Genomic DNA, 21,692 nt, shown 5'->3' on the forward strand with positions numbered 1-21,692 from the left:
AGCGATTTCAGCTATCATCTTCAGCATTTTCAGCTATTAGCTTCAGCGATTTCAGCTATCATCTTCTGCATTTTCAGCTATTAGCTTTACCGATTTCAGCTATCATCTTCAGCATTTTCAGCTATCATCTTCAGCATTTTCAGCTATCATCTTCAGCATTTTTAGCTATCATCTTCAGCATTTTTAGCTATCACTTTCAGCCTCTTCAGCTATCGTCACTATAATCTTCATTGGCCAAACTCAGTTTACAGCATTCACACTAGCATTATCACAGGTAATGCTATATATCTAGATGTTAGTTAGTTTAAAGCTAATGATGGTTAAGATGAGTGTTTTACATCCACTTTATGCATGACCCGATTAATCGACTAATCGGGAAAAAAAAACGGTAATTAGTCGACTATTAAAATAATCGTTTGTGGCAGCCCTGCTGTATAGTGAAAGAAAAGGTGTGCATTTCTTAGAAAGAGACAAAAAGCAAATCCAGACTTGATGTAGACACTTTAATATCAGTATCTGCAAATATCAGCTATTGGCCACAGTTGCAGGGTGAATATCGGTTATCGCCATCGGCCAGAAAAAATGATATTGGCCCATCCCTAATGATAAACAAGCCTCCACATTTTTTTTTTTAAATCTAACGCTCCAAATGTAGTTCCTCAAATGGCCACTGGAGGCTGGTTTCAAACGAGCAATTTCCTATTCATTCTTATGCTAAAAGGTTACTAAACTTATTTACAGCGTAGCAACAAAAACATTAGTTAATTGCTTTATTTTCTTTTTAGAAATATGAGTACTTTACAGAATTTTGTAATTTCTTTTATTCTAACCAATAGTTGTGATTCTTCTTGGCCTCAAATCAGTATATTTTTTATTTTTAATGGGCCCTGTGACAGAAATTGACTCTAATTTATACCTTTATTTATTTTCAATCCAGAAATACATAAGCATGCAGATGGTGTTGGAAAAATTAAATCTGTGAATGAAATCCTGGAACTGTGAAGGATTATCAAAGCTATCGTGAAAATTATTTAGGGGTGTGTATTGGCAAGAATGATATGTATCGTGATACACGTTTTACTATATGATATGTATCGTGGAATGTCCTAGGACTGTACAGAACAGTTTTTTTTTTAAGAATATGACTTGGAAAAAAACTCAGTCATACTAAGTAGTATATGTATCATAGCAAAAACTGCAAGGCTGACAGAACCAATGAGACTGAACATTTAACTTAAGCTAGTTCTCGTGAGATCTTGTCCTGGTGTAATTAATAATTAAATATCGTCAGCATTTTAAATCAATACAAGTATTGCCAAATACAATATCGCAAAATCAATTTTTCCCTAGAGCCCCAAAAATGAATGGGGGGAAAAGTGAATGTTTAAGCTCCAAAATATAAACTTTACTTTGAAGAAGAGGGTTTTACATACAGTTAACACAACAAATTCCCTTCAAATGGTCAAAATTCAGGTTTAGTTACAAAATATGTCAAAATTACGCAGCTAAATCACTGTGTAATTTTCACTGTCTTCCAAAATAGACAAAATTATATAAGAATAATTAAAATGTTCTTTCTTTTTGTACATTTTTTAGCAACATTCATCACTTAAAACAGCTTTTAATTAATATTTATTGCATTTGTAATAGAGATTTGTGATGTAACTGTTTTGTTTCTCTTTTATAAGTGAAACAGAAACTCTGTTAAAGGACAGTTTGCATATCTAAACCTTTTATTTGAGTTTAAATAATTGTAATTCCATAAAAGTTTGATTTTATTAATCTAATCTTACTGAATATAAAAAATACAAAGCAGAGGTGGTCCAGGTGCTTCAAATTTATATTGTTTCTGTCTCAACTTTTTGCCAAAACTCAAGTTAAACTGCACTAAAATGTTTGAATCCTGCTGTACAACAGATGTGGCGTCTATAGGTGGTAAAGATCCTCAAAAATGAACTAACACTTCAGTAGTGAGCGCCTTTTTGGGCCTTTTCGTTCTATATGGTGGAAATCGGAGACACTGGTTGGATTTCCTGCCTGTACCCACTTGTAAATGTATCTCCCCAATGATACTGAAGAGTCTTGTTACTGCACCTGTGAACACTCACTCACTGGTGCTTAAAAATTAAACCGGTGTGAAGGTTTTTCTTGGTCGAGGCCCTGCTCTCAAGGCTTTACTTACCTCTGTCTTTGCCAAAAGTTAATCCCCCTTAGTGCTTTTCCGCTACAGCTGACACTTTTCAGATGATGCGTGCGTGCTAATCCGCCAGGAAAAATGGACCACAGTGGAGCATGAAGGAGTTTTCTGGCCTCAAACTGGCTTTGAGGTCACAAAGTCCCTTCAGTCAGAGAGATTAGTCTGAAAAATAATGACATCCTTTCCGGGACTGAATACAACATAAGTTTCAATCACATTCATCAAGCTGCTGACTGTGAGCATCAACAAACTTCAATGGAAACATGCGTCTGTTGAAGTGTTGAAACGAGATCTGTCATTGAGAAAATGATGAAACAGTGGAGAAGGTGAAACAGGGAAGTTCTATTGTTGGGGAAGACCGCAAATGCTTAGAAAAAGATTGAAGTTTCACCATACAGCTTAAGATTACCATACCGAAAGAGAAACAGAAATCGTAGTCAGTCGGAGACGTTTCGACTAACTCAGACAGTAGAAATTTTTACAAAAGTCCCACCAAGGAAGAGCAGATTCAAAGATCAAAACATCAAACCAATTGGTTCTTCCAAGGAAGATTAGTAAATACCAGTGTGAAAAAGACTATTTCCCTGTTTGACCTCTTTTTTTTAAATACATGTGAAAGTTCAGGGGTTAGATCATGAAAATATTTGAAAAATAATACATAAATTAAAGCCGCGAGTGGTATTCTCTGCTAGCCTGGTCAGAGCTGCACATGACTAATTCATGGAAAAACCACAGACAGTAGAAAGAACTGGACTCATTATCCCCTCCCCTCCTTCCAAATAGGAAGTCCCGCTGGTGCCAGAAAGCCAAAATCCCATAGAGAAAAAAACGCTATTGCTCAATCATTCTCTTTGTCAGAATAACTATTCTTGCTCTTGTACATGTTCTTGATAAAACTGATTTACATTTTCTTTATCACAAATAACACATTATAAACTGACTAATCAAATGCCTCAGTAAAAGCCCGCTGGCCCCACCTCCAACGTTCAAAGCGTTTGATTCACAGGGGTCCAACAAACTCACTCCAGATTTGTAATAGAAATGTTGACTCAGACCGACTCGGACTAATCACCGCCTACTACAAATGGCGAAGTTCGTACCGTTAACTGGTTTTCTATTAACCACGCCCACATTCCTCACATAGTCATATAGTTTGCTATATTTTTTGATGCATTTAAACCAAGGAATGTTTTAATTTTCACAATATTTTGGTAAAAAACAAATGCTAGTAAAAGAGGAGCACTACTCTAGTTAGCTCGCTATGTGAACATTTTTGAAAAGTAAAGACCAACATTTTTCCCCAAATAGCCACCCAATGATGGCTTGAGGGGTTAGAAGGTCCATTCATCTTCTTCCACTCATCCAGGACCGGGTCGCGGGGGCAGCAGTCTAAGCAGAGATGGCCAGACTTCCCTCTCCCCGGCCACTTCCTCCAGCTTCTCTGGGGGACCCCGAGGCGTTGCCAGGCCAGCCGAGAGACATAGTCTCTCCAGCGTGTCCTGGGTCTTCCCTGGGCCTCCGCCCAGTGGGACATGCCCGAAACACCTCTCCAGGGGGCGTCCAGGAGGTTTCTGGACCAGATGCCCGAGCCACCTCAACTGGCTCCTCTCAATGTGGAGGAGAAGCGGCTCTTCTCCGAACTCTCTCGGGGTGACCAAGGTTCTCACCCTATCTCTAAGGAGCGTCCAGTGACCCTACGGAGGAAGCACATTTCAGCCAGTCATGGAATTTGACTTTGAGTTAGGAGATGATAAATCAAAATTATGTTTGAATTCCTTCACTATTAACTATAAAATGAGTTCTCCACTTAGTAGAGCTGTCTGAATTCTAAAATGTAGTGCCCTAGAAATTTTCAAGAAAGTTTTTGCAGAAAAACAGTGTCCATCCCCACTACATTAATGAATATAGACCACAATGCATAGCATTTGAACAATTTTTGCAAAAAAATGTTTAAATATAATTTTTTTAAATAACCCATTAATGTATTCGGCATCAAAACACAGTGAAGTCATAGATGTGAAACACTCGTACTGATTCAATTTTCATCTCGTGAAATTCGTGTCACAAAATAGTGAGCATGGTGTCCAAATTGTTTTTAAAATTCAGGGCACTATATAGTTCTGCACTATATTGTATTTTAGAAGTTAGGGATTAGGGTGGGAATTTGGACATAGCCTGTATTCGTAGCTGGCTTAAAGAGGTTTTTATTTTGAAAATTCAAGTAGGGTCTTCCTAAAGTCAAGAGTCCGAGGTTGTGTTTGTAGACTTGAGCTGGCGGCTCGTGTGTAAAATTCTGTGAAGAACACTTTAACTAATTTTTCTTCTCCTATATTGTGGGAAAATTTGAAAACTGCCAAGTTGTGTGCTTTGCCACAAATTGGCCGCCAAGAGGTAGGTTCTGATCAAAACGTCCTTGCAGTCCAGGACTGGTGCAGCCCATGAACCTGTTGTCTGTAAAATTATCAGCCTCGACTCCTTGACAAGTCACAAATGACTTTTACTTTACTATTTTTGTTTTATTGTTTTGGAAAAGCTTATATTTTAATAAAACAATACGAATTTTAGAAACAGTGTAGATAAACCAGATGCATGAGAAAATTTAAGCAGAAACAACTCAAAGACTCAACAAAATCATCTGGATTGTCACCAAGACTTTTGGCTACATATCCAGTGGATTGATAAAAACACAGATTCACTTTTGGAAGGTGTGAGGCTCTTGACACCTGGGGTAAAAACTAAAGCAGAGTTTCCGGAAAAGATCCCCAAACCTGGTGGGGATAGTGGGATTGGCAGGGATGGAACACATTTCATAGCAGAAAAATCCTGCAGCCGTTTGTTCGATTGTCGGTTTATTAGATTAAGTTTAAGAACACAGGGGTTAAGCTGCAGCTTACTGTTCTAAAAACACATGTAAACGGGTTCCAAAACGGAAAAATAGTTTAGGATTTTTGAACGGTTTGGTCAAAGTCCTGAATTAGAATTGTTGGAGATGCTGTTTTATGACCTTAAACAAACTGTAAACCTCCAAGGCTTTTTTAAAACACACATTTTTATCTGTTTTTGATTCAACACAATTTGAATAAAGAAATACTCAGAAATGCAGTTTTAATCTTAAATTATTTTATGTATATCCTTCATCAAAAATACTACAAGAACATGTTAAAAACACAGTTTTCATTGGAATGGTGGGGTCTTAGGATTTGAATCAGACAAATATGCAAAAATATATATATATATATACATCAAGGGGAAGATGGTTTTACATCAATATATTAAACATTCTTCATTTTCTTTTTATCTAACTTATTTTTTTCCACTTTATAATGTTTCTGTTTACGAAGGGCTAAGCTTTCTGTTGGGAACGTGATCATTAAAATGTAAAAATACTAAACACACACTTTATTTATATACTCTTAGTATATATTTATTTTATTATTGGCGACAAAAACACAAGTAAAAAAATCACAGTGTCCACCAACCAGTAGTTGTTGCTTAAAAAATGTTTAAAAAGTGGGAAAAAAGATTTTTTTGTGAGCTGAATAACTAGGCTAAAAAAAAAGAACTGGAAAAATGTTTAAAAAATAGATTTACTTTGTTTTTTTTCCCAACTTGTTAAACCATTTATTTTGAATTGTCTGCTTTTCTTTGCGCAGTTTTGAATAGTGCGTTAAAGTCCCACTCTAACTATATTTTATCTATTTTAAAATCGTTCCCAGTGGTGTTTTATTTATGATTATTCATGCCTTTTTCAGCGTTGTTTTTTTTAGATCATTGTTTTTAATTTAATTTAGTTTCTATTTTTATTTATTATTCATCTTTATTTTTAAAAGTAAAAAAAGACTTGTTAACTTGTTAAACTATTTATTTAATATTTGATAAAAACAAAGGAAATACAAAGATAACCTTTTTTTTCAGGCTTTGATTGAAAATTTGAACTTTGAGCAAAACCACGCTATTTGATCATAAGAAAAATAAGATTAACCTTCCTAAGTAATGACTCCTGTTTAATTTGTATAAATCTTAGATTATGAGAAATATATGATGTGAAAATAGATATGCACCTGAGAATAATTAGTTGGGATAATTGAGGGCTTTTACTGATCCGGCTAAACACCACAAAGTAAAACAAAAAGCTGATTACTGTTTATTGCTCGTTCGTCCACACTATTCATTACAGCGTTATTCCGCTTGTCAAATATCCACCTGCGACTGCACACTTGTGTAAGTCTTTTCATTTTTAATCGCGCAGTGACTGAGACACCGTTACTTAAGCAGAGCGCCGGTCCTCCTGACAAACATCTGGATCATCATACCTTGGAAACATTCATTGTGGCGCTTAACAAACTAATCTTTCCACCTATAATGTTGATTATTTTGGCGGGGGCGTGAACTGTTTGGGAACTTGGAAGAGGAAAAGAGGTGGAGAGCAAGTTTCAGGCCCACAGTCGAGATAGGATTTCTTCACCTCTTGGTCATAAATATTTCAGACTGGGAGGCCATGGCTCAACTGGAGAGAGCCACAGTAGAAGAGGATGTGTCCTGGTGGACAGCGGAGCCAAAGAAGGAGAGCTGAGGACGTAAAGAGGTCGGTGCAACATGGAGGAGGTGGTGAGGAAACGGCCAGTGATCTCTGCCAGAGAAAGAGGTCAGTCTGAGCGACCCGTGTGCCTGCTTGTGTGTAAATCTATACGTGTGTGCATCCACATGGAGTGTATTATCGCTGTGAAGTCTCACAAGTCACTGCTCCCCACTTGTTTGAGATTGTTTAGAATTCATTCCCAAACAACAGAGGAAGGACGTTAAAAGCATAACCGTAGAAAATAAGTCAAAGAGCTCCATATGGAAACCATCAGAAACGATGCAGACGGAGCGGAGCTGCATCTGCTGCATCGTTTTTATCACTGTATTCAACCTCCTCCCCCCCACCGCCAGGCCCGGGCCCGGGACGCTACGCTCTGCCCCCTACAGTTGGGTTCATCAACCATGACTTCACCAAGCCCAGCAGCCCCGCCTACTCCTTCCGCAGCCGCACCAGCAGTGCCAGTAAGTTTCTTCAGGAACTTGTGGCTCGGTGGAATTGAAATGTCTGTGTCATGCTTTGCTCAAATTACAGTAGTGATACAAAACACCAGCGTCCTACTCAACCGTGACTCCACAGCGCGCTTCATAGCAACCAGGGTTTCACACACCTCTTTGGAAAACAGTGTTTTTAGTTTAGTCCCAACGAAATCAAAACCATCCAAAACTATTGTTTCAAGAAAAAAAAAACTTTTTTGAAAATATTGATTGTGGATTCTCTAGTGGTTTCAGGGGGCTCCAGCCCTGGACCGAGGTACTTTGTTCACGCCAAGCTTACCCGGTTTGGACAGATGGAGACTCCTTCGTACTCCATGTCAGGCAGAGGAAGACACGTCGCAAATAAAGGTGAAGAAAGGCCATTTTTCTCAAAGATTTGGTTGTACAATTACCTAGGTTTTCTTTGATTTGTGTCCACAGACGTGCTGTTCCAGACTCCAGGACCGGGGGCCTACAACCCAGAGAGGGCGCCCCCTGTCAACAGTCAGCGCCGGACTCCGTCCTACACCATCGGCCCCCGAACAAGATACCGATCTGTTGACCCCGTACCAGCGCCCAACAGGTAAAAAGGGATTTTAAGAAATTAGTTTAACCGTAAAGAGTTGATCCAACTAATGAATAAAGTACAGATTCCGCTTGTTTATCACAGGTATTATGTTTTAAAAACAATCTGAGATAGGATAAGAAATCTCTGATGCTCATTTTTGTGGGTTGGGAGGGGCTAGTGCTGAGAGCGCAGGTTTTTTGCAGAATGCTCAGAAATGCGTGAGCGGATCAAAATACATAAAAAATTCTACATTTAAATAAATGTAGAATTTGAAAGAATTAAAATATAAAATCAGGATAGGGGCTGTTAGAAGCATTTTTCTTTTTTAAAATAAGTCTCACTTCTCTCTACTGTTGTCTGAACCCCAACAGCTACAGTCTTCCCAATCTCCTGGGTAGCCAGGTTCCCAACAAACCCTCCAGTGCCAGTTACAGCTTCTCAGGCCGGAGGGGGGTCGGCGGTCCCACTGAAGATCTCGCCAAAACTCCTGGACCAGGACAATACAGCAGCACAAACCCCGACATCTACCGACAGCGCCAGCCCTCGTTCACCATGCAGAGCCGGACTAAGAGGCCGCTTTATTCCTCTGCTATTCCAGGGCCAGGAACATACAGCCCAGAAAAGATTCATACACACCTCCCCAAACCTCCATCTTTCAGCATGGGAATCAGACACTCGGAGTATATTACCCCACTTGTTGTCAGTGTGCTTGATTAAAAATACTGAGAACCCACTTCATTTCCATTTATCAGTTTCCTAAACCCACTAAATCCCTTTTGGGGGCGTTGCTGGAGCCTATCCCCAGCTACTGTTGGGCCAGGGCAGATGACATCCAGGTTGCCAGCCTGTTGGAGGGCAACATTTTATGTCTTTTCACAATAATTACAACATGTGTAATATTTGTGTTTTTATTCATAAATAAAAAAAGCATCAATATGTTATGCTAATTTTAATACAAAATGAAAATATACAGCATAAATCTGCCTCAAAATGAAGGCAATTATTAAAGTCAAAATACAATACTGTTCAGTTCAAATACAAGAACATTACAAAAGGATTTGCTTAAGCACAAAATTAACCCAAATAACGGAAGTATTACACGCTGTTTCAAATTTATTTAAAAAATATAAATAAATAAATACCACAACGTCGACGGAATCAGTAAATATTAAATAAAACAGGATACTTTTTTTTTCATTTGTTAATACAATAAATGCAGCAAAGAAACTCAGACACTGTCTAGCTTTGCAGAAACGCGGGTTTGAAACCAAACAATTAGTCACCCTTATTACCTCAAAATGGAACACAGCTGGAGAATGAACTAAACAAATATATTTTCTAACTCCATGTTAGCTTAGCGGCAGGCAAATACAGAAATGTAATGTAAGAAAGTCATTGTTGCGTTTACGCTTTTGTCCTCGGAATGATGATGTTTACAGGTGAACTCCAGGAGCTGCAGTGTCCCAAACCCAGCAGCTCCCTGGCACACACCTGGAACTGGTAAGCCCTCCCTGGAATCAGCCCCTTCAGTTCAATCTTGGTGTTTTCAAATGGGCCCAGCTGAAGGAGAAAACACAAGGTCTGGTTTACACATTTGTTTCAGTTTATACATCTACAACAGAAGGTAAAAAGACTCTTGTTTCAAGAAAAAATCTCCTATTTTCTGTCTTGAAAGAAACATAGAATCTAATCAAGAAAGTCTTTAGATATCAAAATAATCTTAGTTGGAGAAAACGTGTTATAGTGACAACATTTTTTAAAATAAAAATTAGTAATTTTTTTAACCCCATTTGCTGACGTTTTTTTTTTTTTTTTTGCTCATTAAATGAAAATGAGGTAAAAATGTTTTGATCAATTTCAAAGGACCTTGCTGTTACATCTGAGGTTAAAAAGATTATACTTCTTTAGATTATACTTCTAAAAAAACCTTAAACTAGTTTAAGAAATACATTTAAAAATGCATTTTAAGTCATTAAAAAAGAAAAAAAAACAGTTGATAAGTGCATTAAACAAAAACAAAAAAGAGATTAAATGAACAACAAAATCTTCAAAAATCCATATATTTTTCTTTGTACTTAAGTGTGACCCAAAATTGAATCTACACTTGTAGAATTGAAAGAATTCTAGAGTAGTGCTGGTGATAGATTAAAAAAAATTCAGATTTATCTCACTTTTGGGGTGTGATCAATCACGATTAAGTACAGTGTTTTATGAGGTACATTTTATGTGACAATATGCAACTTTTTTACAAAAACAGGCCAACATTAGATATATATTAAACTTATATATATTTAAAAATATTTATATTTTATATATATATATATATATTTCTGTGCCTTTAAAGCGTTTTACAAGTATATGGCATTCGTCGTTTGTGCTATTTAGATTATATATATAAATCAAAACACACATTTCAAATGAAATACAGTGTGTGTGTATATGTATATATATATATATATATATATAAGGTGCTTTGTACTTAAGTATCATAAACTTTCAAGGTTTCAGCAAAGACAAAAGGTTTTTGAAATAAATTTAGTGGAAACTCGTGAGTTGCCTGATGACTTAAAATATTCTTTTGAACTTCCTCTTCTAATGGAGGTTTTCATGTCACGTTTGGGATTTTCTGGTCATTGCTCAACATGTTGACTGGATATGTGCAGACGGGTTTTTTTTTCCTTACGTTGACAGACTTTGACGAGCCTTTGTGTTCCCACTGGTACAGTATCTGGTACTTCAGGGGGAAGATATGCTGACTCGCCCACGTTGGGGGAGGAGACCATTCCACCAACAAGTTTCTGGACTTGTGATGAGAAACTCGGACATTTACGGGAGGATCTGGTTTCACTGCACAGAACAACAAGATCATTCTAGACTAAAACCAACGTTTGTGATATAAATAATATATAATATATTTTTGATAAATTTGATGAATATTTCTGATGAATTAAAAAAATAGTTCATTTCTTACCGATATCCTCCAACATAAAACTAGCCAGAAAATTGCTGCTGCCGCCAGAATGGACTGCAGTGATGTTGATTATGTAGTCAGTGAGGAGTTTCAGGTTGGGCAGGTGACAGTGCCAATGCTAAAAAAAGACAAATAATTAAAATGTCTTAAAAGCAGAACATTGCAATAAAAAAGCCTCCTTTAAACCTTTAAAATCAGACTTTCCCGGATGAAAATTGAATTTAAAAGCTATAATAATTTTGACTTTTGGAGTGAAAATGGGCTCTTTCATTATGAATATGCAATAGTTTTTGATTTTTTGGACTGATGAATATGTGTATTCATTTTCATATTGTTATGTGAAACAAAATTATAATTAATTTCCTAATAAACCCTTCTTTACTGTAGGATCCAGATCAATAATGTCACCAAAGCGCCTTCCTAACTGAGCAAACAATTATGGGATGTCTGACATTAGACCCAATATGTTGGTACTTAAGGTACTTTTGTGGTACTTTCTGGACCACACAGTGTTTTTGATCACAAGGGTGTCATCATCCTCTCCCTTCCTCTCGCTCAATGTGCAGAAAGAAATAAACATGACAGGATAAAATAACTAAGGGAAAAACAGAATAAAACAGACAACAAAACACATAGAAAATTTTAATTATTTGATCTATTTTTGCTTTTTTTATTTTAATTTAGAGTCTTTGTTTGTTTTGTTCAGCAGCATGTTCATATTTGGATCGTTTTAAGAGGATATATTTTATAGAGATAAAAATCTTTTGGGTTATTTATAAGTGTAATCGTTCATATAAAATCACATAAAAGTAAAGATTGTTTTTTTCTTTTAACGTTTAGTTTATTTCTAACTTAAATAATTTTGACAAAATATACTTTTATGAAGAGTAAAATATTGAAAGTTATTTAAGGTTGAACTTGATTAATTTTGGAATAATATTGCTGACTGTTTCTATTCAAAGCTATGTTAAAAAGTTTTGGTTTTAAAGTTTTAAAAATTTAGTTTTAGAGCGTTCAATAAATGTTTATCTTGTTCGTCCTGCAACCTAAGGTGTGTTTTGGATTTTTGCTCCCTGTGCGATTGAGTTTGACTCCCTGATATATCGGAAAAGAGATGTGAAAGACACCACATTTTGTATAAAGTCCCTTCCAACTCTGGGTGGCAGACATAAGCTAGCAAATAGCAGGAAAAGAAAAAGAAGAAGAAGAAGAAGCCCTTCCCTGCTTGTCCATTGTGAACACCATAAGAAAAACATGCGTTCAAGAATCAGCATTGAGCACGTTCTTAAACGTGCGTCACATGCTCAGTGTATAAGACAAAATCCCTTGGATTGTAGCTTTGATTTTCACAACTTTTTATGTTTATTCAATGAAGCGCCATAAAGAACAAATCCATTTTTAGCGCATTTTTATGAGAAGATGTTGTTTTTCTTGAAGGTGGAAAACTTTATTTCTAAAGCCCTAAATATGTAAAATATAAATATTTTTAAAAGCTTGTTCACCTCTAGTGAACCTCAGAACTAAGTGTCATTGATCACTTGGGTAAAAATCTTGTCTGAATTCAAAACAAGGAAAACATTTCTCTTGTACCAAACGTTTGTTCACATTCTGGCAACCTCAAGATTTAGGTCTTTGAGGAAATTAAAAGGTCCCTATTATGTCCTTCACAAAGTTTTAAAGTTCATAAAATCCTATCAATAACATTATAGCGGTGAGTGGATCTTATAAGTAAAAAAGGTCACTTAAACTAGCTTCTCTAACGATTTTACCGTTGTGCACATTTCATCACCATGGTGACCGACTTCTACTTCTTTTGTATTCAAAGGAGACATTTCGTGACTGGCTTTAGTCATGAAGCATAAATAAAAAGGTATTTTCAAGTATATCCAGTTCATTCTGTCATGCTGTTGTTTTCTAAATATCATAAACCCCCCAAATTTAATATTCTTTGTTTTTGAGAAATGCAAGTTTGTTCCTTTTGGCTTGCACAGGGCGCATTGTTCATTTCAATTCAATTTTATTTCTATGGCCCAAATCACAAAGCCATTGTTTTATTCATACTGGTAATTGTAAAAAGCAGAAAGTCATTCATAAAATATAAACAGTTGGTGTTGCTAAACTAAACTGGGCATCCCTGTCCTTAGAGCCCCCTATATATCCCTGAGATGATTCTGGTACCTGCTCCGAGTCCGGGAACGGGCTGGAGGAACCAGACGAGGTGATGTTACACATCTTGGTGCTCGAGTGCCCGTGTCTCTCTCTGGTAAACAAAAACAGCCACAGAAATGAGAACTGAAATGTTTTCTAATAGACTGTCGTAAAACAAACAACTTGATTTACCTGTAGGTGGCGATGTAGTGTGTTGGTGGGGAAGCGGCAGGTTGAGACCAGGAGCAAAGAGCCCCATTGGGATAACTGGAACACCGACAGTGAACTTTGGGAATGGAGAGGGGATCTAATACAGCAAAACATATTTTATGTTAGAGAATAATTTCAAATGTTTATCCTGAGATTCTTGATATGATTTTTTTGTTGTCTGACAAAATAATCTAGATTTTTGTTAAAATATTTTAACATAAAACTATCTATCTATCACATTTGATCTCCATTTCTCTCTCTATCCATCCATCCATCGCTCTCTATTTATCTCTCGATATACCTCGTCAACTGTTTAAGACATTTAAACAAACCAATAGGTTTGACATTTCCAAAGTTAGCTAGAAAGGAAAAAAAGTTCCAGAATTTTTTAATGTTGGTTTGAACATTTTATTTAGTTGAAAAGAAAAACAGTTTTCTGGGCGACTAATATGAGTTAAAAATAATCATATTTTACAGTATTTTGAAGAAAAAAATAAACGTTTGATGGATTTAAACAGCTTGTCTCCCTTACAATCTTTGGGTGTATCTCGTCAGGGAGAGTTTTAAACCAGATAAAATTCCTCACACAACCTTGTATTTTTAAGACACCTGATCTCTTATTCATAATAATGATAAAGCTGGATTTAAGAATAAAAATTAAAGTGATGAGGGAGGATCTCTTCACCCTCACTCGTACTCACCTCCTGATGTTGCAGTTGCTCTCAGCAAGTCCAGGGCCAGACTTCCAGGGAAAAAAACCAAAAGAGCCACAGCAGCACACACGCTGACACACATCTCAGCCGTCTCAGTTCTGGTAAGTTCTAGACTAATCTGAGAACTTTTAACACGTCTTTTGTCAGACTCAGAAAAAGGTCTCGCCTGCTTGGCAGCAGCTCTGTGTTTGAACAGCTGCTCATCTGTGTTTTTAACCCCGTTAACACCAAAAAAGAGGAACTCAACTAAGTGAAACTTCTCAGAAAAGAACGCTTTTACATCATGGGAGTTTTCCTTACATCACAAAACACACGCTGGTGTAACTCTGGCTTTATTTTGTTTCACTTTTATACATAAAAAAATGTTGGAATTTACATAAAAAATACGAGGACAAGTGTTTGGAAAAGGTAAACATACATGTAAGCCCCTCCCTGTGTACTTTCAGGTACTCTCCTTGGCAGTTTTGTGCTCCTCAGCCCCACCTGCTGCACACTGGAAGCAGCTACAGTTGAAATAATGTCATTGCACTTCGGTAGATCTTTGGCGTCCAGCTGTCAGACGTGCGCTCGGTTGTCTCTGTGAGGCCACGACAGCTTTTTGGGAGTCCACCCAGAGAGTCCAGACAGTGAGCTGCTGTGCAGACTTAAAGCTGGGGGTCCGTCTCTGTGTAGGGAAATGCTGGGAAGCCCACTGCCGGACGTTCGCAGGGACATGAAGGCCTTATTGATCCAGCTGTTTTTGGCTTCCTGGAGGTTGTTGGACAGAACTCCCTTCTGGTGCTCCAGCTCCTATGTGAACACAGGATAATAATTCACACTGTATAACTTATAATACAATGTAATGAAACAGGATTTCCTTAAATTTAGCACAGAAAAACAAAAATATAATTAAAAACAAAGCAAAATATGCATTAAAAATACACAAATTCACTCCTAAACTTATTTTTTTTGTTTCCATATTTATTGGATTATTTGTATATTTTAAAGATACATATATGGTTTATATTTCCTACATTTGACCTTTTCTATACTTCAGTGTATTCAATGTTTTCTCAAACTCTCAGCGTTTCCAACAAATGTAAGTCTTTTTTAAAAATATTTTTTAGTCTATTACTACTTTTTTATAGTATAAACGTATGTTTATATGTCTTCTATGTCTTATTTCTATGCATGTTGATGAAAAGTGCTCTAAAAATAAGTTTAATTAATTGATTAATTAATAAAATGTGCATTTTGAAGCAAAATAACACACCATAAATTAAAAAGAATAACAATAAATATCCCATTTAAGTCTTTTTTAAGCTCAATTCGAATACAAAAATAGTTTAAAAAGTTGTTGCTAAAGTTTGAAATTATTATCTATATACATCTTGTAGGTGTATAAATTCTTAACTAATAAATTGTTCTAAAAAAATAAAGGGAAAACAAAAGTATTTGCCACTATCAGGGTTAAACGTTGGGCTTTTCGGAACAGTCAAGAGTTTGGTAATTCTGTTTGTTGGTTTCAGCCACGGAGCCCTGGACAAGACAATCAAAACAACAATTTTATACATTTTTTCACCAAATAGAATCATTTGTGGCCATAAATTTGCTTTTTGTGTGCACAAAATAACAAAGTTACAATTTTAGCATCATTTTGATGGCACAAATTCGTATTTTTTTATTTTTACTACTACTTTGCAGCCACAAAAACTAATATGTGGCCACATAATGCTAATTTGTGCACACAAAATATTAATTTTTCTTTCTTTTTTGAATGTCATGTCCAGGCTTCTGTAGAAAGCTTTGTTGTGCTATGATGCAGACCAAGCCAGCCGCCACCTGTTTGCCTGATAGGAGGGTAAATGTTCACTTGAAAGTGAACCCTGGTGCAGTTTACTACAGTGTGAATGCACATGGATCACCATGCAAGCTAAAGAATGTATAAAACAAACAAACAAAAAAAAAGAAGCATTTAGAGAAAGAACCAAACGACCAACATCTGAATCTGAAGAAATGCAGATTAACAGTGTCATCCTTAAAGGTGCTCATTAACCTATAATTATCAAGGGAGTGACTTTTCTTTAAAACTTTTCCTGTCAATCCAGTCGAGTCTGCTGGACTTCTTTCATTGGAAATGCAGGCTTTAAATGGAGCATACCTGGATCCTGCAGTTGGCCTCCACCATTTGCAGTTTGGTCTGTGCCAGCTCTTTTTCTACGTTCCTGATCTGAGCCCTGAGGGACTCCTTCTCCTGGTCCTCCTGCCTCCTCTGATCAACCGCTGTGAAAGCTGGATCGGGCTCCTCTTTAGCTTCTTCAGTTACACCTGTCTGCTGCTCTGCTTTAGAGTCATAGCTTTCCAAAAGTGACCCCGCAGTGTGGCGACAACGAGGGCAATCCTTGATCGCACTCTGCAGGACAAGATGAAGGGCAGGAATTAAATTAAATTATGAGGAGGTGGAATTTTTACAGTCTGAGAGTAAAAAACTGATTCATGGACTTGTGACAGTTGAGCTTGAATTCTCACCTTGAGTGTGTTGAGTTTGTCGGTGTGTGCGGCCTGCTGCTCCTCCAAACGCAGCGTCAGCTGAGAGCAGATCTGAGGGGGAGGAGCATCCACATGTGTCACATGAGACATGCTCATGTTGGCCAATATTATCTAAATCTTACCTGTTTGTAGTCAGCAATAATGCCAGAAGACCTCTTGATTTCCTGTTCAGCCTTTTCCAGTTCTCTCCGTAACACTTCCTTCATCTACCACAGAACATTTCTTTACTCGCTAAAATCAGGATTATTTTCTGCAAGGAGCCAACGCCAAATATTTATTGTTACCATGGCGGCTTCCTCTTCTTTCCCTCTTTTCTCTTCTTCTGTGATCTTCAGTTGATGTCTGGCCTGCAGAAGGTCTTTCGTTAGCTCATCCACTCTGTCCTCCGCCTGCAAAAAAAAAAACAGATTTACTGAAGCTTTTACTTTTACTGTCCTGGACCGGTTTAAAAGAAGCTTTTATTACCTGGTCCAGAGCGTTCCTCAGAAGAACCTTGCTGGTGATCAGTGTGTGAGCGAGGTTATCGTTTTCCTGCTCCAGGCGGAGGCTGGTCTGCTGAAGCCGACGGTTTTCCTCCTGCAGAAAACATGAAGAGAATCCGTCAGACTCCAAAAACCTGGAAAACGAGCAAATTCCAAACAAGAGTGAAAACCAACCACATATGTGTCCAGCGGCTCTTTATCCATGAACTGAAGCCGGCTTTCCTTCAGTTTGGCTTTCTTTGATGGCACCTGGGAAGAAGAGAGTTGAATTAATGCAAATGTTGTCATAATTAACCAAGCTTACAGGCTACAAATGATTAAGAAAAAAATAATAAGGGACCTCAAATTAAATCAATGAAAAAATCCTTTTGAGATTTATATAAAAACGAAAATGATTTTTTGCTTTTGAAGCTTGAAAATAACTGCAAAAATTGATATGCCTTTTATTTCTAATCACAAACCTGTCTTGTAAGAAAATATTGATCTGCACGTCAAGTCTGTGCAAATATTTAAGGTTTATCTGTTGGGCAGGTATTTAAAACACCACATTTACAACACTAGTAAATGCTGAGGAAGTCTCCGAAATAAAATAATAAAGACTGACTATATAAACATACTTGGCCCAGCAAGTCATAAAAAATGTGGTTGTTCCAATAGAATCCCTTATTTACTGGAAAATTCTGTTTTTTTTACAGTAAAAATCTAATCAGTGGAAATTAAAAAGCTTAGCCAAACTTCTTAAATTTTATTATTTATGACCAAATCATAGAAGAAATGCTAACAGCTTATGGAAATGTCACACTTTTATGCATTTCCTGTTGAAAAATGTGAATTTCTGCAGCTCATAAAGCCGAATTACGTGAAGAACGATGTCTTACTGTGAAAGTCGGTTCTGTTTCAGCCACCAGACACGCCAGGATCTCCTCCTCGCTCATCTCTTCAATGGCGCGTGCATCACAGGCCGTCACCATGGACATCTCTTCCATCATCCTGCCCAAACGCCGCTCACAGACCCGAGGCCTCTCACAGTCACAAACCAAGATAATCCACTTCCAGTCGTTAAGAAATATTCCCAAATGTCAAGTTAGGACTTAAGAAGCATCTGGAAATCTTACTAGGAGCAAAAATGGATCAAAAATCTGAGCACAAGCAGGAAATTACAGGTTAAAGTCCAAAGTGTCTGCAAAGCGATTGCAGTCCAAAGGTACGAAGCAGAGAAGAGTTCTAGCTTCAGCTGAGACACCTGCTTCAGGTGTGAGAGCAGAAAAGGTTTAAGTATGACACGCATGACAGCTTGGACACGCCCACAGGTGTGTTTGCATTTCTTATCACCTCACCTTTCTTCTTTCCGACTCTAATCAAACATCACTATACGACCTCACTTTTCACCATGAGAAAAGAAAGTCAAACAACACACACGCGTTTATTATTTTGGAATAAAATCTCTTTTTTGTTTTGTTCAAAGATGCTGAGCAAACCTGCCCGACTCGTCACCCAAAAAGCGAAGGATGTGGTATTTGTGATATTTGGCCCCGGGGAGTGTTGCAGCACCTTTGTTGTTACAGGCTGAGCGAGAAGGAAACGGGTCCAGCAGGAACAGCAATAAATATCAATGCAAGAAGCTAGAATAGGAGGGGTTTCATGCCTCCACCCGTAAGCGACACCCACTCTATTGTTTTGCTTTTTACAGAGTCATCGTCACATGAAATCACATTACCTGCTCTGCGATCTTTTCCTGTGTCATACCAGATGACCTATCAGTTTCATTTTTCTCTTCGGCTTACTGCTGCGTACTTCTGCCTCTGATTGAAATGTTTCTGTATGTTTGATTTTCTGTCACCGTGGGAAAAAGATGCAAAAATGCCCCGCCATATATCAATAAACATTTATTAGTCTTCACAAAAAGGGGGGTTATTTTGTGACATAAGGAGTGTGAAGTCACATGGTTGATTCTGGTAAATAAAAGCACAAATAAAAATGCATACAACACAACACAGAGACTGATTATACTATTTCTGTTATTAATTCTAAAGAAAACACTTCGTGAACTTTAGGTGGGAGACTATAAATATCTTAAATGTTAAGCCTTAAATAGCAATAATAACCTTATCACTCCACTTGTAGCACAATTTATGTTTAAAAAATCATTTCCAAATAAAGTTCTTATTTTAAGGTTAACTGAGGGAAAAATCATCACTAAAAAAAAAAATCTTTTCAACAAATTAGAGTGAAATGTTAAAATCCTTAATAAATAGGTATTATAGTGTTAAATGTACAAACTCCATAAACCAAGTACTCTCAGGAAAACGCTAAATTCATCTATTTCTCGTTAAAAACATACAGAAAACATACTTTTTCATTAATATTAATAAGTAAAATAGAATAAAACAATAAATAATTAATATAAAGGGGATGATAGTGTAACATTATAATGCTCATTTCTGTGACATTTAGTTATCTTTTTATTTTTCTTAACAACTTTTTTGCCCCGTTAGGGGCTTTTTTTCCATTAACGTTGCACACTTAATCCCCCTCTATTAACATTCATATATTCTTTTGTTTTTCTGTATTTTTAATTTACTTCCCGCTTTCCTAGTTTCATTTCTGCCATCCGGGGAAGCAGCACAGACTTTATAAAAAAAAAAAAAAAAAAAAAAAAACGATGCACGAAACAGTTTAAACTCTCGGTTACCTCTCGGGTAGTTTCTGTGGCCTATAGAGAAACTGGTAGCCTTCATCCACAGTAATAAAAAAAAAACTGGAGCGAAAAAAGGAAGGACCGCACTTTCACATTTACATTAGACTGGTGGAGGACGAGAAAGGAAAACAGAAACCTAAACGATGGGGTGAACTCCCAGCAGGTGGAAATGTGGTTAGAGATCAGTCATGTGTCGGAGTCGTCCCCGCTTACGGTCAGGTTTAACATGTCCATTCTTGTGTATGTAGGTTGGATGCTTTAAAAAAAAAAGTCCCGTTAACATTGGGAAACAGAGACAGTGGGGATTTCCATGGCAGGAACGGTGCTTGTCTTTCAGTGAAGTACATAAAAAAGCATTTTTTTCAAAATCTATACTCACTATAAATAGATAATAAATAAAAAATAATGAAATAACACCAGGAAAGGACATTTTTAAAATTACAACAGAAACAGGCATTTGTAGGCAGCAGCATATTGGAAAAAATTAGTGGAGAAAATAGACAAAAATATTAGAAAATACCAGAAAATTTGATGAACAAGTACTTTCATAATAACTCCACCTAGCACTTGATGCTAACATGCCTCCTAACATATTCGGTGAAGTTTCTACTAGGGCTGTGTATTGGCAAGACTTTGGCGATTTGATGGGTATCATGACAGACAATGTCACAATATAACGATCCTATGAGGCTAAAGCTACGTTCACACTGTTCACGGGAATGTTCAAGCGACCACTTCCAATAATAAGTCTATGTAAACACTTGTCTACATGCGGCTTCCAAGTTTAAAATTCTGGCATTTGTGTGTCGATACGCAAATTTCTACCAACATTTTTGGGCTGTTCGAACAAAACACGCATTGAAAGTTAAACCAGGTTGAACTTTGACTCATGAAGGACTTAGATTTAGTAGTGACGCATGGATGGCATCCCTCTTCATTCACAGAAGTGATCATGAAGGAGAAATTATTAATTGCGGTGTGTCTGGTTGGACTTATACACCATGTTAGAATTCCTTTATGGGAATCTACAATTCCAAAATTATAGAAATTTCCCAGAAGTCTTTGTGAAAAACCGTTGTAATTCGATATTTTCACTACATTATCAAATATGGACCACAATGCACTGCGTTTAATCATTTTTGAAAAAAAATATTTTAGTTTTTCAATAAATCATCCACATTTTCTTCATCAGACCACAGTGGATTCATAAATAGACGCCATAAAATGTTCTTATTAAGTAGATTTTCACTTTGTGAAATCAATTATGTCATTTTATAGTAGCTAGGATTAGGGTGGGAATGCGGACATAGTCAAAGTCTTTAATATATTGGTATAGTGCTGTGAAAGAAAAATTCTGGAGCAAGATTCACGATTTGTACCGTTTCCACACTTTGCATCAAGCTTCTTCTAACTCTAGGACGCAGACATCTGCTTGTAAATACAGATAAAGATAAACAAGAAGAAGCCCCTTCCTGCTGGTCCAGTGTGAACATCATGGGCTTAATGTGTGAAACGCTAAATGTACCAAGCAAGTATGAACGTATAGCATAGTAGATCAAATTTAACAATTTTCTAAAAGAGTATGACTTTGCATGCTGAAAATAACTTGAACCCACGTGAAAACCTAGAGGTCTCTTGTATCACAATTGGTAGGTACAAAGCTGCTGAAAGAGACTTGATGTGGTGCGCTGCCACCTAGCGGTCGGGGGTTTAAGTGAAACACAATAGGAAAACTCATTAAAAAAATATTAAAATTGATTGAGCAGCATTTGAAATCGATACTAATAAATATCACAATATTTCAGAGAATTGATATTTCCCACACCCCTAATTTTACAGCACATCTCAAGTACTTTCAATTAACTCATAGCACATCAGTTCTGTGCCTGTGACGGCACCTGCTGGACTCCAGAACAATAAGGTTTTGCTATAACAGAATAAAGGGAGAGAGAACGCCACGTTGGCTGTGAAATATGCCACTGTAACAGAATGTAAAACTAGCTGTTTCGTCATTTAAATGGTTGAGGTTCACACCTAAAATAAGGAAGCTTGGTAGACAAGAAAGAGAAGTAAAACATGTGGAAAATGACAGTGGCTGTGCAGACTGTAAAGAGTCATGTA

General features: G+C 37.0%; 3 protein-coding genes across 3 annotated transcripts; 1 reads left to right on the forward strand and 2 right to left on the reverse strand.

Annotated features, from left to right (window-relative positions):
- The first annotated feature begins 6,265 nt into the window (after window positions 1–6,265).
- On the forward strand, window positions 6,266–8,577 carry odf3l2a (outer dense fiber of sperm tails 3-like 2a). Its single transcript, XM_024276154.2, has 5 exons — window positions 6,266–6,842; window positions 7,130–7,240; window positions 7,499–7,621; window positions 7,694–7,835; window positions 8,192–8,577. The coding sequence occupies exons 1-5, from the start codon at window positions 6,794–6,796 to the stop codon at window positions 8,535–8,537; spliced, it is 771 nt and encodes a 256-aa protein (XP_024131922.1). The 5' UTR covers window positions 6,266–6,793; the 3' UTR covers window positions 8,538–8,577.
- Window positions 8,578–8,760: 183 nt separating this feature from the next.
- Window positions 8,761–14,047, reverse strand: ebi3 (Epstein-Barr virus induced 3). Its single transcript, XM_024278345.2, has 6 exons — window positions 13,851–14,047; window positions 13,132–13,246; window positions 12,970–13,051; window positions 10,792–10,909; window positions 10,504–10,667; window positions 8,761–9,380 (listed from the first exon to the last, which is right to left on the reverse strand). Exons 1-6 carry the CDS (start codon window positions 13,942–13,944, stop codon window positions 9,225–9,227), a joined length of 729 nt encoding a protein of 242 aa, XP_024134113.1. The 5' UTR covers window positions 13,945–14,047; the 3' UTR covers window positions 8,761–9,224.
- A 136-nt stretch (window positions 14,048–14,183) lies between these two features.
- Window positions 14,184–21,686, reverse strand: rabgap1l2 (RAB GTPase activating protein 1-like 2). Its single transcript, XM_024278338.2, has 8 exons — window positions 17,752–21,686; window positions 17,048–17,122; window positions 16,857–16,967; window positions 16,676–16,780; window positions 16,514–16,597; window positions 16,371–16,442; window positions 16,003–16,254; window positions 14,184–14,651 (listed from the first exon to the last, which is right to left on the reverse strand). Exons 1-8 carry the CDS (start codon window positions 17,860–17,862, stop codon window positions 14,418–14,420), a joined length of 1,044 nt encoding a protein of 347 aa, XP_024134106.1. The 5' UTR covers window positions 17,863–21,686; the 3' UTR covers window positions 14,184–14,417.
- Window positions 21,687–21,692: the final 6 nt, after the last annotated feature.

Source organism: Oryzias melastigma, linkage group LG22, assembly GCF_002922805.2.
Source record: "Oryzias melastigma strain HK-1 linkage group LG22, ASM292280v2, whole genome shotgun sequence".
Taxonomy (NCBI): Eukaryota; Metazoa; Chordata; class Actinopteri; order Beloniformes; family Adrianichthyidae; genus Oryzias; species Oryzias melastigma.

Excerpts from the sequence above, each read along its gene's own strand:
- odf3l2a (XM_024276154.2), top strand. The coding sequence starts at position 6,794 with ATGGAGGAGGTGGTGAGGAAACGGCCAGTGATCTCTGCCAGAGAAAGA. Across the intron at positions 6,843-7,129 it reads GATCTCTGCCAGAGAAAGAG|GCCCGGGCCCGGGACGCTAC; the intron begins GTCAGTCTGAGC and ends CCCCACCGCCAG. Across the intron at positions 7,622-7,693 it reads AAGACACGTCGCAAATAAAG|ACGTGCTGTTCCAGACTCCA; the intron begins GTGAAGAAAGGC and ends TTGTGTCCACAG.
- ebi3 (XM_024278345.2), bottom strand. The coding sequence starts at position 13,944 with ATGTGTGTCAGCGTGTGTGCTGCTGTGGCTCTTTTGGTTTTTTTCCCT. Across the intron at positions 10,910-12,969 it reads CGTTCCCGGACTCGGAGCAG|CATTGGCACTGTCACCTGCC; the intron begins GTACCAGAATCA and ends GTCTTTTTTTAG. Across the intron at positions 10,668-10,791 it reads TTTTATGTTGGAGGATATCG|TGAAACCAGATCCTCCCGTA; the intron begins GTAAGAAATGAA and ends TGTTCTGTGCAG.
- rabgap1l2 (XM_024278338.2), bottom strand. The coding sequence starts at position 17,862 with ATGATGGAAGAGATGTCCATGGTGACGGCCTGTGATGCACGCGCCATT. Across the intron at positions 16,968-17,047 it reads AGCCGCTGGACACATATGTG|GAGGAAAACCGTCGGCTTCA; the intron begins GTTGGTTTTCAC and ends TGTTTTCTGCAG. Across the intron at positions 16,255-16,370 it reads ACAAACTCAACACACTCAAG|AGTGCGATCAAGGATTGCCC; the intron begins GTGAGAATTCAA and ends CTTGTCCTGCAG.